At 39.4% G+C, this 13,216-nt stretch overlaps 1 protein-coding gene across 1 annotated transcript in view; it reads left to right on the plus strand.

The window, feature by feature from the left end:
• pola1 (polymerase (DNA directed), alpha 1) overlaps window positions 1-13,216 on the plus strand; it is a 56,139-nt gene that overhangs the window by 1,434 nt on the left and 41,489 nt on the right. Inside the window, exons 5-26 of the mRNA XM_065258266.1 lie at window positions 889-1,004; window positions 1,134-1,196; window positions 1,316-1,417; window positions 1,584-1,734; window positions 1,819-1,972; window positions 2,110-2,285; window positions 2,523-2,635; window positions 2,742-2,855; window positions 2,947-3,021; window positions 3,138-3,276; window positions 3,383-3,537; window positions 4,157-4,241; window positions 4,321-4,382; window positions 4,501-4,590; window positions 4,683-4,799; window positions 4,879-5,054; window positions 5,158-5,287; window positions 5,374-5,493; window positions 5,581-5,677; window positions 5,763-5,887; window positions 5,973-6,119; window positions 7,049-7,171. Of these exons, the coding sequence (XP_065114338.1) occupies window positions 889-1,004; window positions 1,134-1,196; window positions 1,316-1,417; window positions 1,584-1,734; window positions 1,819-1,972; window positions 2,110-2,285; window positions 2,523-2,635; window positions 2,742-2,855; window positions 2,947-3,021; window positions 3,138-3,276; window positions 3,383-3,537; window positions 4,157-4,241; window positions 4,321-4,382; window positions 4,501-4,590; window positions 4,683-4,799; window positions 4,879-5,054; window positions 5,158-5,287; window positions 5,374-5,493; window positions 5,581-5,677; window positions 5,763-5,887; window positions 5,973-6,119; window positions 7,049-7,171 (2,630 nt within the window). The remainder of the gene's footprint in view (window positions 1-888; window positions 1,005-1,133; window positions 1,197-1,315; window positions 1,418-1,583; window positions 1,735-1,818; window positions 1,973-2,109; window positions 2,286-2,522; window positions 2,636-2,741; window positions 2,856-2,946; window positions 3,022-3,137; window positions 3,277-3,382; window positions 3,538-4,156; window positions 4,242-4,320; window positions 4,383-4,500; window positions 4,591-4,682; window positions 4,800-4,878; window positions 5,055-5,157; window positions 5,288-5,373; window positions 5,494-5,580; window positions 5,678-5,762; window positions 5,888-5,972; window positions 6,120-7,048; window positions 7,172-13,216) is intronic.

The raw sequence follows: 13,216 nt of genomic DNA on the forward strand, positions 1-13,216 counted from the left end.
CAAGATGAAAACCAAAATTTTCTGTTACAAATATTCACATAACATCTTTAGGTTATAATAACATTAAAAATTCAAACCATAATTTGATTTTCAAAGATTTATTATAAAAACGGAATCTTTTTTTCCGCAAAATGCAATAAATCCATTACTAGTTTTTTTTTTTCAAAATGCTATAAATCTATTGAATCAATATATAAATGTGCATTCATCTTTGCCATGTTATATTAATTTAGTTTACTAGTGGTATACATAGATAAAAAAAAACATTAAAGGCATTAATCAAAACACTTACTTTGTCATATTAAGAACACTGGCATTGCTGCTGTCATCCTTGGGACGTCGTTGTTAAACTTTTTTGACAGCGATCAGCTGTAAAATGTTTTGGTCCTGCTCGATTTTCGTTGACTTAATGTAAAATAATGGAAAGTTTTTCATAAGATCCCCAGGGGTCAATGTGTTAGCATGACAGAAGCTTGATGCTGTCGTGTGAGAACAAGCAACAGCCAGCATTTTTATTTCGCCCGAGTGCCTCTCGCGTAAATTATTTGACTTGCGTTTCTTTGCTGCCACAGAAAACCACCATAGGTTTATCAATGCAATCAAAATTTCTATTTTGTTTTTGTTTGTTTGTTGAAAACTAAAATTCCTTGTGTATTTAAAGCATCGCCATTATTGTTTACAATGCGTGGAATGGTGTGCTGTTAGTGGTTAAGCGGATTCATTCAAAAAGGGAGAAAAGATGTCAGGATAACACAGCGAATATCGGATTTTGCGTAAAATGAAGAATTAATCTAGTAAAATACTGATTTTGGCGGTAACAATAAAAAACAATGCACTATATTCTTTTAAAGTTTTCTTACGTTTAGGTATCTTTCTCTTTGTGAACAGGTAAAGCAGGTGGGAAGGGAGGAGACTCGAAGAAGAACATCAAGAAAATGTCCGTCAGTAAACCCAACAGCATTAAAAACATGTTCATGAACAGCAATGTGAAGAAGCCTGTAGAAGTAAGAAACACTAAGTTACTTTATCACTGCAGTTTATACAATACATGTCTCTTTTTGACCACACTCAGCAGAAGAAAGCATTTTAAAGTATGTCTGTTGTGTGTATAATTGTCCATGTTTTAATTGTAGAAAGATGTGGATTTGTCCAAAGATGATCTGCTGGGAGATATTTTACAGGATCTTCACTCTGAGGTAATGTTTTTATGGCTTTTGTCTCTTTTTACATCAAACATACTGTAGACATTGCATTGGCAAGCTTTAGTTTATCAGGCATTGTATGTTGAACTGGACATCATTGTCATGTATTTCAGAAATCAGTTGTGCTTACCCCACCACCTGTTATCACCTTGAAGAAAAAGAAAATGCTGGGATCCCCTATGAATCCATTTTCAGTTAAACCACAGGTGCCAAAGGTATTTCTTTTCTTTTTCATCATTAATAAACACTTATCTATTCTGATAAAAACATGAAGTTACAGTCAGGTCTGTTTAAGTCACAGTTTGTTTACTTACTGGTTAGTGAGAGGTTAGATGGTGTTTGTAACAAATTGTATTAACCTTTTTTTTCCCCATCTATTAGGAGTTACCTGAAGTTCAAATGTCAAAGCCCAGGCCTGTGGTGACGCGGGCTCCTCCAGCTGAGCCTTCACCCAGACCTGCTGCTCGCATTTCTTCCAGTAAACCAGCTGCCACACAGCAGATAAAGAAACCCAAGACAGAGGAACCTAAAGGTAGACTTTAACCAACCGACTTCATTACAGTAATATTTGCACTTTTAAAAGTATTACTGTTAATTATTTTACATTTTCAATTAGAAGAAGCAGTTGAGTTTGATGAGATTGATTTTGATGAGCCCATGGAAGCAGAAATGGTGGAGGAGGAGGAGCCAGTGAAAGTGAAGGTGGAGTCTGAGTCCCCACCCAGTCTCAAAGTAGAGCCGAAATCTGAGCCAAAAGATGAGATGTTGATGTAAGTTGCCAACATGAAGGCCTGTGAATTAGTGTACTGTTTTTGCGTTTACAGTTTGTTTGATGTAACTCTACAAATATTAGCAAAGAAGGACGACAGATTAAAGATACCAAAATCTGAATGTTTGCTCACCTCAGGTCTGAACTGGTTGGTGGCATGGGATGGGAAAAGATGGAGGAGACTGACTCCATCCAAACTCCGGTCGAGGTGCAAGTAGATGCCAGTCGATTACCGCTAGTAGAGGGACCAGATGGGGATATGGTTTTTCGCTTTTACTGGCAAGATGCTTTTGAGGACCAGTACAGTCAACCCGGTCAGCATCCTTTCCACTCAGTTATTTTCCTCTAATAGTTCTATTAAGTTAATTTTCACTTATTTAGACCTATGTACAGGGTTTCATGGTTACTATAAAAATATTGTTGCACACATATAGCTACCACAATCGGTGGTGCTGTACATTTTCTTTTGAGGTACAAAGATAAATGTTAGCTGTTTGTTTTAGTAAAGGTAATAAGAGTTGATGAATGAAGTTTGATGGTTCCCTGTGTAGGTGTGGTATACCTGTTTGGAAAGGTTTGGATTGAATCAGCAAAAGCACATGTAAGCTGTTGCGTTGCTGTTAGGAACATCGACAGGACGATGTATCTCCTACCCAGAGAACATGTATGTTTTTTGTGTTTGTTGTTATTTAGTGTTTTTAATGCATATGTTCTTGCAACAGAAAAGTGTTTTTAGTTACTGACTTTATTTCTTTATTTGGGTGTATTAGAAAGTAAATCTGTCAACCGGTGAAACGACTGACACTCCAGTCGGAATGATGGATGTGTATCAGGAGTTCAACAGTCTTTCTGAGAAGTTCAAAATCATGAAGTTTAAGTCCAAGGTCATTATTATTGATACCCATACTTGAAGTTTATGAATACAGCTTTGTGTTTTTAAAATGCACATTCATGAAATGTCTTTTAATCCAACAGCCAGTGACCAAAAACTATGCCTTTGAAATCCCAGATGTTCCTTCACAGAGCGAGTACCTTGAAGTCAAATACTCTGTAAGAAGACATGCCTTACCTAAAGGCCATAGTCACATTATATAGTCGCAAATTTTCTTGTTATGAGCATATCAGGATGTATAATTAAAAAAGCATGTGTTGTTGTGTTGCTTCAGGCTGAGCTGCCCCCATTGCCAGCTGAACTGAAAGGCTCAACATTTTCCCACGTGTTTGGTACCAACACCTCCAGCTTGGAGCACTTCCTGCTTAACCGGAAGATACATGGACCCTGCTGGCTAGATGTCAAGACTCCTCGTACGTAATTCGCATACGCACCATGTGATTTCCTCATCTGTACTATTGAACTCCTTTTCAAAATACTGTAGCCGTTTTGTATATTTGCTCTTTCCATCATCTATAGAGTTGAGCGGTCAGCCTGTTAGCTGGTGTAAGGTGGAGGCCATCGCACAGAAAGGTGACCTGATCTCAGTTGTAAAAGACCTGCCACCCCCACCCCTGGTCATCATGTCCATAAGCCTTAAGACTGTTCAAAATCCAAAGACTCACCAGAATGAGGTAAACGCATTTTTGTCTGACCTAGGAGTAGGGCTGGGCGATATTGGCCAAAATGTATATCTTTGTAAATTTGGAATAAATGGCGATAAACTAAATATCTTGGGTTTTCTTCAAAGTGAAATAAATTTTTCATGCAAGTCAAAGCTTCATGAGATGTCACATTTACGTTTATTGAAACAACGAATTTTGAAAATAAATTTTAAAGACAGGGTTTTCCTCCCTGTTTGAAAAGATACAGCTGGACAGCATGCAGGATAGAAAGCTTACGTCTGACTTCAGTGTACATTTTTGGCAAAGCTTTTTTCCAAAAACGAGTGTCATATCAGATCATACCGACATAGACTGTTTTGTCTCACCCGGTTTCCACTGGGAAAGAATACAGATATATTTCCAAAACTCGATATACCGCCCAGCCCTACCTTGGAGTAAATAAAGTTTGAAGGTTTATAGTTTGCCACAGAGATTTCTGGGCTTTAAATACCTGCTTGTGTGTCTGATAAAAAACAAATAGCATATTTCTTCTTATGAATGGCAGTATGACTCATGTAATATCCAGTGAAGTTTTGTTTTAATTATGTTAGTTTATTAATAGACCCTCACTTTGTCTCATTCTGGGTAGATCGTTTCCTTGGCTGCTCTTATTCATCATACGTTTCCCCTGGACAAAGCTCCTCCACGGCCACCTTACCAAACCCATTTCTGTGGTGAGTTCTCAATACCAGATAGCTTCTGTTTTAATATTTAAGCTTGCTTAATTAAATAATTTATTATTTCCCTTTACAGTGGTGAGCAAACCCAATGACTGTGTCTTCCCGTATGACTTCCAAGACGCAGTCAGGAAAAAGGTAATTCTTGTTATATAACTGGTTCAGTAGTGGTTTGTTTTGTTTTAAGGTTGTATGCCTGAAATAATGATAATGTTCACAATTAACCCTTGTTTTTTTGTTTGTTTGTTTTATGCAGAATGGAATAGTGGAGATAGCAGGCACAGAGCGGGCACTTTTAGGCTTTTTTTTGGCCAAGATGCACAAGATTGACCCAGATGTTTTAGTGGTAATTGCAGTATATCTGGCATGGTGCATTGAAGAAGTGTTGCTTTTTTGTCTGCTTTTCACCTCTTCTTCCTTCCAATTCCAATGTTTTAGGGTCATGACATCTTCGGGTTTGACCTGGAAGTGCTTCTGCAGAGGATCAACGTGTGCAAAGTACCACACTGGTCCAAGATTGGCCGCCTAAGAAGAGCCAACATGCCCAAGCTAGGGGTGAGAAGACTTTTGTGATACCTGATGGCATCACATGATGCTTTCCTCCTGCAAGCACTGATTACTTGTTTTATCTCAGGGTCGTAGTGGGTTTGCAGAAAAGAGTGCCACTTGTGGGCGCTTGGTGTGTGACATTGAGATTTCTGCCAAAGAGCTGATCAGGTGCAAAAGTTATCACTTGACCGAGCTGGTGGCCCAGATCCTGAAAACGGAGAGGGTGGTGGTGCCTCCAGAGAACATCAGGAACTTCTACAGGTTAGCTGTGTTACCTGAGTGAAACCCTGCCATAATTTATCTCCATACTACTTAATAATTTAAATTTTCTGTCTTCTCCAACTTTGACCTTTTACATTCACAGTGACTCCCCTCATCTTCTCTACCTTTTGGAGCTTACCTGGATGGATGCAAAGATGATTCTGCAAATCATGTGTGAGCTGAATGTGCTTCCTTTAGCATTGCAGATCACTAATATTGCTGGTAACGTAATGGTGAGCTACGTATATTCCTATCGCTTACCACATTTTAGCTTGATGTTAACCCCGTTATTGATAATAAATGTATTTATTCTGGAAAGTCTCGCACTTTGATGGGTGGGCGGTCCGAGAGGAACGAGTACCTGCTGCTCCATGCTTTCCATGAGAAGAACTTCATTGTTCCAGACAAGCTGTTTTTCAAGAAGCCACAACAAGATCATGTAGGAAGCCTTTATTTCATTTATTAGAATAGTCAAACCATATTTGGCCATAACCTATTTGCTGTTTCCTTTCTCTCTTGCTCTCAGGGTGAAGATGACGATGCTGATCCTGGAAAGAGCAAGTCAAATAAAGGGAGGAAGAAGGCAGCATATGCCGGAGGTCTGGTGTTGGAGCCGAAAGTTGGTGTGTAGTCAATGTCTTTACACATCTCGGTGGCATCCTGTATGTTTGTGCTTGCCATGTCATCTGTTCTGTCTTCTACCCTCAGGTTTCTATGACAAGTTCATTCTACTGTTGGACTTCAACAGTCTGTACCCTTCCATCATCCAAGAATTCAACATTTGCTTCACTACTGTAGAGAGGGGAGCTACCAACTCAAGCAAGAAAACTCAGGTGCGTGACCGTGTGTGTCTGCTTAAGTATCTAACATCCTTGTAATTTTTTGATTTTTTTTGAGCATCTCGTCAAATGTTCTCAGGAGGAGGATGATGAGATTCCAGAGTTGCCAGATCAAAGTCTGGAGATGGGCATTCTTCCCAAAGAAATCCGAAAACTGGTGGAGCGCCGAAAACAGGTCAAACAGCTGATGAAGCAACAGGACCTCAACCCTGATCTTTACATGCAGGTACATGCAAGGCCAAAGCATGTCTCTGTAAACAGATGTGATTCCAGACCTCACAAGTCTTTTGGTGCTTATTCATTGCATAGTACCCCGCGGTTTGGTTTGGGTCAGGTCCGCTCACCTAACTTTGGCTTGGTTAGCTTTTCCATCGAGTTTAGTAACACTTCGGAGTGGGTGGGATTATAGGCATGTCGTTACATTTGTGCTGCCTACTGCTGTGACATCATACAAGTGAGAGCGTTGTTTGAGTACATCCCCAAACATTCATTTAACGTTATTTCTCAGTCCGCCACAAAATTAAAATTGGCCACCACAAATAGATGTTTGCACATCGCATTTATCACTACCTCACATGATTCGTTTCTGTACAAACACCGGTGGCGTCAGTTGACGCGCTCCGCTGAGCCTCCTTTTAAATAGCATTTAAGCATATATGCGATGTGCGTTGCGACTATGCCGCCACAGACTGCAAGTCTGGAAAAAACTGTTATGGTGTTCCTGATTCTCAACCTGTGGATGTTTTTCATCCCTAAAAGGGAGTTTGGGAACTTATAGCAGAGCACAGATAACAACATGTTTGCTTGAGACAGCGCAAGCTAGCATGAAGGTAAAGCTAATCTTTTACATTATAGCGATGACGCTGGAAGTGGCGATTCTCTCAGACCAATCAGTGATCTACAGTGTTTTCGCGTCATGTTTTGGTATCAGCACGGGTCGCTTAAAACGCCAATCGAGGTGGTACTAAAAAAAGTATACCCAGTGGAAAAGCCCCCAAAATTAAGCTGACCCGACCCAAACCGTGGGGTACTATGCAATGGAAAAGCACCATTAGTTTGTCCACTTAGTGTCTTTATAAACACTATATGAATTCAATGTTATTTCTGTAAGTGGTTATATACATACAAGCCTTGATGCCGAATTTCCTCCTATAGTATGATATTAGACAGAAGGCCCTTAAGCTGACAGCTAACAGCATGTATGGATGCCTGGGATTTTCCTTCAGTCGTTTTTACGCCAAACCCTTGGCTGCACTGGTCACTCATAAAGGAAGAGAGGTATGTGACTTATACACAGCATTATATTGAAAGTGCACATGTAGATATGCACGCCCAGTTCTAGATGCATGCAGAACACCACATAAATAAAATATAAATCATGTGTTTTTATTGAATGCAGTTGGAAAACACCTTATGTGTTGGTCTTATGCTATACCTTAAGTGTATTTTTTTTATAATTGTTCAGTTATATAATAATAGCTATACAAATTTATTTTTTTCATATTGCTAACTCAGTAATTTGAAGTAAATATAAACTTGCTTATTTCCATGTTCTTCCACTAGAGGGCAGTCTACCAGCACCTTTCCACGCCTGTTCATGCCAGCCTGCTCCTCAGGCCTTTGGCTCTGATTTCATTTGCCTCCTCATGAGCTTCTGTTCTCTTTTGTGCTTTAACCAATTTAGCTGATCTCTTGTTCCTTTCATGCCACCCCCTTGGCATGATTGCCGGCTACCTGCACTTGACTTTAATGAGACCAGACTTTGAAAGGCCAGTGGGGTGTAGCAAAACAGCAGTGACATGTTCTCATTCCTTCCTCTCTTCTTCCACATCGCCGCTGGGTGGTGTGGGGTATTGTTCGAAATTGGGGGGAACCAATAATTACAATCTCTCTGCATTAGCCCCAGCATATAACGTGCAGCTTTCCTCTACCTCAGTCCTAGAATAGCTATAAGAAAATGTTTAATAAAACGAATGAATAAAGCTTTCTTCTTAATAGGAAAAAGAAATCGAATGCTGAATCAACTAGAATTAGTAGCATGTGAAGCTTCAGCTGCGTGGTTTTAATCCACTTCACTCGAGTCTGCGAATATTAATGTGTTTTTTTCATGTTGGGGAGCGCAGCTTGACTCAAGAGCCCTAATTACTCTGATTAGTCTTATTGTGATACATTTTCTTCACTGTCGACCTGCGTGGTGTCGGACTGTATGCTATAATGGTTTTGTAGAGGTCAATAAAAATGCAAGGGGAGGGAGGAAGCTACAAATATTTGCTTGTTGCTTTACGTTAACGCCGGTTTCTTAGCATAATTTGTGCATTTAGTTGCCATTCATTTCACTTGAGTGGCTGCGTTTGTATGTGCAGTTGAGAACTGATACGCTTTAGTGTTTTTCCATGCCAATATAGATGCTTGATTTGGACCCCATGTAGATGCCCTTGTGTGCCCTCCAGGTGCCTCATTGGTCTAGGGCATGGGTATTCAAACTGTGAGCCATTTGGCTGAAGCGGTGAATGACACCAAATCGTTTGGACCAACTAATTACAAGCAATGAAAGTTATTTATGATATACCATAAAGTATTTTAGATCTAGCAAGTACACTTGCATTTCATTAAATAAAATCTACTCCACTATAAAAGTGTGTTAACTCATATTTACATAAAAAAATATGTTGGTAGGGTAGGGTCTGGGATCAAATAAAGGGTTTGGGAACCTCTAGGGTATTCAGATAATGATTCTCGTTTTGTTCAAATATGCCGGTTTCACCGTTGGGGAGATGAAGGTCGTATGGCATCAGCGTCCAGGGTTCGAGGGATTCATTGCATGATGTGTCGTGAAACATTTCAAAATTTAATGGGGCCAGATGTCAAAGAGGCAATTTTCCTTTCCTCTACTGGTGCCAGATAAGCAGAATGTTGATCGTAACCGTTGTCTAATTTGACAATTGAGTTTTACGATCGTCAAACACTAAATCCTGTCAGTTAGATGGTGTGTTGGCTCCATGTTTTGATGGATGACCCACTGTCTGCACCATCATTGTTTAAGGATAAATATTACAAGCGCTTTGCTTTTAATAGATTTAACTAATGCTTTCTGGGAAGCTAGCTTAGAGCTAACCTGCCACAGGGTTGTAAATTCAGTCGGCAGGTGCTGTGAAGTGGGTAAAGTTTAGAGGGTTTGGAATGGAGAAAGTTGAGCTTTATTTGCTGTTTGATTTAGAAATTGAGTTGGTTGCTCCCAGCATTACTAGCGGAGCACCTCGTAGTTGCGAAAATTATTCTTTATTTGAAAAAAATGCATTTTTTGGCTTATTTGGCTAAATTAAATTTTCATTTTGGATTTTTTTTAAACTATAGCAGAACATTACAATTAAAACTATAAACTTTCTATTTTTAAACTCGACTTTACTACAAATTTCTTTTGAACTGTGTATTTTTGTGCCATCGGTTTAAGCCCTTATGATTTAGCTCATTTTGTTACGTGACAACTTGGGGAAATCCTCCATTAGACTGGTTAGCAAGAACCGTCGCGTTCAGCCTTTACTAGCGCTCGTGAAGTGACGTTCGGTGGCCCTTGACCTTTCCAAAGAAACATTTGTTCTGTTGCGAACCCTGCACGCCCCTGGTATGAGATGCATGCCATGGAATAGGCGTTTAGGGTTTCATGTTGAGGGCTCTCTCCTGATTGATGTGCCTACATTTTATTTTCAGTTCTTTGTGCGGCGGCCAGTGTGAAAAACGGAGCTTCAGCTGTGGAGCTAAAGGGGGAAGGGTTGGCTCTGAGGTTAATCGAGTGATGTTTACAAGTTCTGTCACTACGGACTGCTGATGGTTGTGGAACGTTAGTTGGCCTGACCTTTCACCTCGCCTTGCCACCAGTCCCTGGACTTCTAAGGTTAGGGGAGGTAAAACAAAACCATGCAAAATTATGTTGTCACAGACTCCATGTCCTTGAATTCTTCAGATGTAGAGCGGCTGTTGGCAGGATGAGACAGACCGTCGTGGTGATGGGGGGGAGGCGGTGGGTTTGAGTTAGGTGTCATCTGAGTAAACATTGTTTTCTTGCTGTTCTCTCAGACGACACTTGCAGTTGTCAGAATCACAAAGGTCATTTTTAACCTTTCCAGAATAAGACATAAGTGCCCCCTCCTCTTCCATGTAGGCATTGTTGCACGCACCGTTTGACCCTCTGGTCTTCGCTGAGGATTAACTCCTGATATCGCTGGACTTAACAAATAGTCACAGAGACCAAGGAATATTTTTGGATTCGAACGTTCCTCCCGCAAGTTACTTCAGAAGCTTTGCGCCTTTTAATTTAGGCCAGCTTTGTGAGCGAAATGTTATCCTTGACTAATTCCTTTTCAGCTTTGGTGGCAAACCTTTAAGCATAGTTTGTGATCTAATGGTGAACGTTTGCTGTCGTTTTACCGATTCATATTTCTGAAGTTTGCCACCCTTAATTCTACCAGCATTACTGAGGAAGAGAAGGCAACAAATTGCTTTGATCTGAGTGCAGATTTCAATTTATCTCATGAGTAATGAGGTCATCTGTCTCTCAGTCTCTGATATCACTCTTGTTAATGAATAGATGGAAAGAATTACATCACCCTATCCCATGTGCTGAGGTGTCACTCAATGTTCCAGTGATGCAGATTAGTCCAGCAAACTGTGAAATGGCGTGTCATTTTACACCACAGCTTCCTCTGACAAGCTGCTAGTTGTTCTGCCAAATTTTCAATGATAAAGTTGATCAAGTACATCGCAGATATACGACAGGCATTAAATTGCATATATAATTTAACTGTGTAATGCAGGGGTTTTCAAACTTTTTGTCAGCCAAGTCCCCTTTTCCTAGATTATTTACTTTAAGTACCCCCTGGGTTTTTAAGTAAATATTAAAATAATTTAATAGCACATTTGCATTTTTAACTTGAATTTTTTTATTGCCACATAAATTGTTTTTGTTTAAGTTCTCAGTTTTTGGATATTGTAGTGTTCTGTAATACTCACACGATGAACAAATAATATATATATTTGTTAGTTTTCAGATTTATTTTTTTTTATTTTATTTTTTTTATATATTTACATTTTATTATGTAATTGTAATTGTTTATTTTTTTATTAACTCACAAACCACCTGCAATTCCCCTGCAAACCAACAGGGGTTCGTGAACCCCAATTTGGATAACCCTGGTGTAATGTAATGCATAATATTTATTTTTTATTTTTTGCATTAATGTGCGTTGTCGACATTTGATGTGGATGTTACCAATTGCTTCTCAGAAAAGTTTGTAATCTATAATTTATGAAGTTTGTAAAGCAACTTCATAAATAAAGTGTCACAATCTGATTTAGTATTTGTCGGAGGTATTATATTGGTGTTTGGGTAGGGGTCACCGTGCTCTTTAGCACGATATTTTTACCTCGTGTTTTCGATTCCAGGCTGCCCGCTAAAGTGATTTCAGGCGGTCATATTAAATCAGAGAGAGGATTTGCAGGGATATTTTACTCCTTAGATCTTAGACCTTATATGATGAACTGCTACATGTGGAATTCGGCCCATTTGCGTCCACGTGGCCTGTGCAGAATGTGTGTGCACATGTGTTTTTAAGTGTCTTTATAAATGACTGTCATTGTACAGTTGTCTTTGTGTTGTGTGTGAGTGAGTGTGTGTTCTTCCTCTGGATCATTTGTACATTGTCAAAGAGATTACTTTGTTTCCTCTGCTTTGATGTATGAACATCTACCTAAAAATGTGTTTGCATGCTATGGGCGATTAATTTGAGGTTTAAATCTACCAGTCTGTGTGTGTTTCATATCCTCTGGGGATAGGATATAGAGATGACAGTGGATGTATTTCACCCTGACGGTGCTGTGTGACTCTTGCTATTTCAGGCAGAGGACTGTCATCCTCAAAATGCTTTTCAGCAGGAAGCTTTTCAAAACAATCGTCACCAGATACTTTCTTTTACAAGGTTTCTGTGCCGCTCCGGGGCTTAAAATGCCTGCTATGATGTCCACCGAAGCCAACAGGAGGCCAGATGCCCTCTGTGTGAGCAAATGGCATTATGGGGGAGAAGGAATTAACTGTTTACGACAGCAGCCGTAAACTTCGATGTTTTTCTATAACCATTCCACGAGCCGCCTGAAATGGTTGGGAAGGGAATAATAAATGTGTTAATGACAGACCTGTTGATTGGGGCAAAAAGACGGAGTGATTATGGGAAGATGGAGGCTTGTTGCCCAACGCTATTAGTCATGTCAGTCAAACTGTGCTCTGAGCCAGCTACTTTTGTCTTATGGGTGATAGTTTCAAGTGCTTATTGATGTCAATTTGGAGTCAGGAAAAAAACTTGAAAAGGGTATTTTCAGCTTGTCTGAATGCATTAGGTTTTATTGATCAAAGTTTAATTGGAATGTGCAGTTGTTGGGTAATGCAGTGGTAATGGGCATTTCGTAAGAAACTACCTTAATTTTGTGAACCAGTTTTGACTGTAGATCACGAGTGACGTTCCAGAAGCAATTCATTGAAGTGTTTATTAAGGCATCAAGCATGAACGATTGGTCAGGCGTCTTTGCAATTTGCTTGAATGTGTGTGGCAGTGGCATTAGTGATCTCATGGTAGGCTCTGTAATGACCCTTGGATTGGCATTTCTCAATAATATAGTAGTTAAATATTTGATATTTGAATATTCGTTTATTTAAATTAAATGTTTATTAAGGAATAGTTATTTGATGTTTGTATGTATTTTCCATTTTGTCATGATTTTACAAAATACTTAAAATTAGGAAGTATTCACATATCACTAAAGTAAAATTCTGTATATGTGTATACGTTTTATTTAAAAAAATATTTTAAATTTTTTTTAAACCCATGCGGTGTGATTAAGAAAGCGTTGGCTGCATTACAGAATTTATTTAGCTCTGCATTTGTATCACTAAAATAAACTACAGGAACCGGAAGTAAACACATTTCTCATGATACGGTGATGTGGTCTAAATAACACACATGCTGGGGGAAAATCAGACAACCCAGTGGTGTTAAAACTAGTGGTAGACCGATATATTGCGAGTTTTACGGCTTCCGTGTTTGCTGTTTTTTTTCCAGCATTATTTACAGACAGAGTGCTGGAAGCCGCAAGCGATTGCAGGTCATGTGACTAAAAACAACCAACCTTTCCATGACAACATCGAAAGCTCGGCCCAACAGCTTATCATAGCTGAACAAAGCGGGTTTTTATTTCTCATCTCTATGGGGCGGTTTCCCAGACAGGGATAAGACTAGTCCTAGACTAAAATAAACGCAAGAACTGTCCAAACTAATA

This window comes from Paramisgurnus dabryanus, chromosome 22, assembly GCF_030506205.2.
Source record: "Paramisgurnus dabryanus chromosome 22, PD_genome_1.1, whole genome shotgun sequence".
NCBI lineage: Eukaryota > Metazoa > Chordata > Actinopteri > Cypriniformes > Cobitidae > Paramisgurnus > Paramisgurnus dabryanus.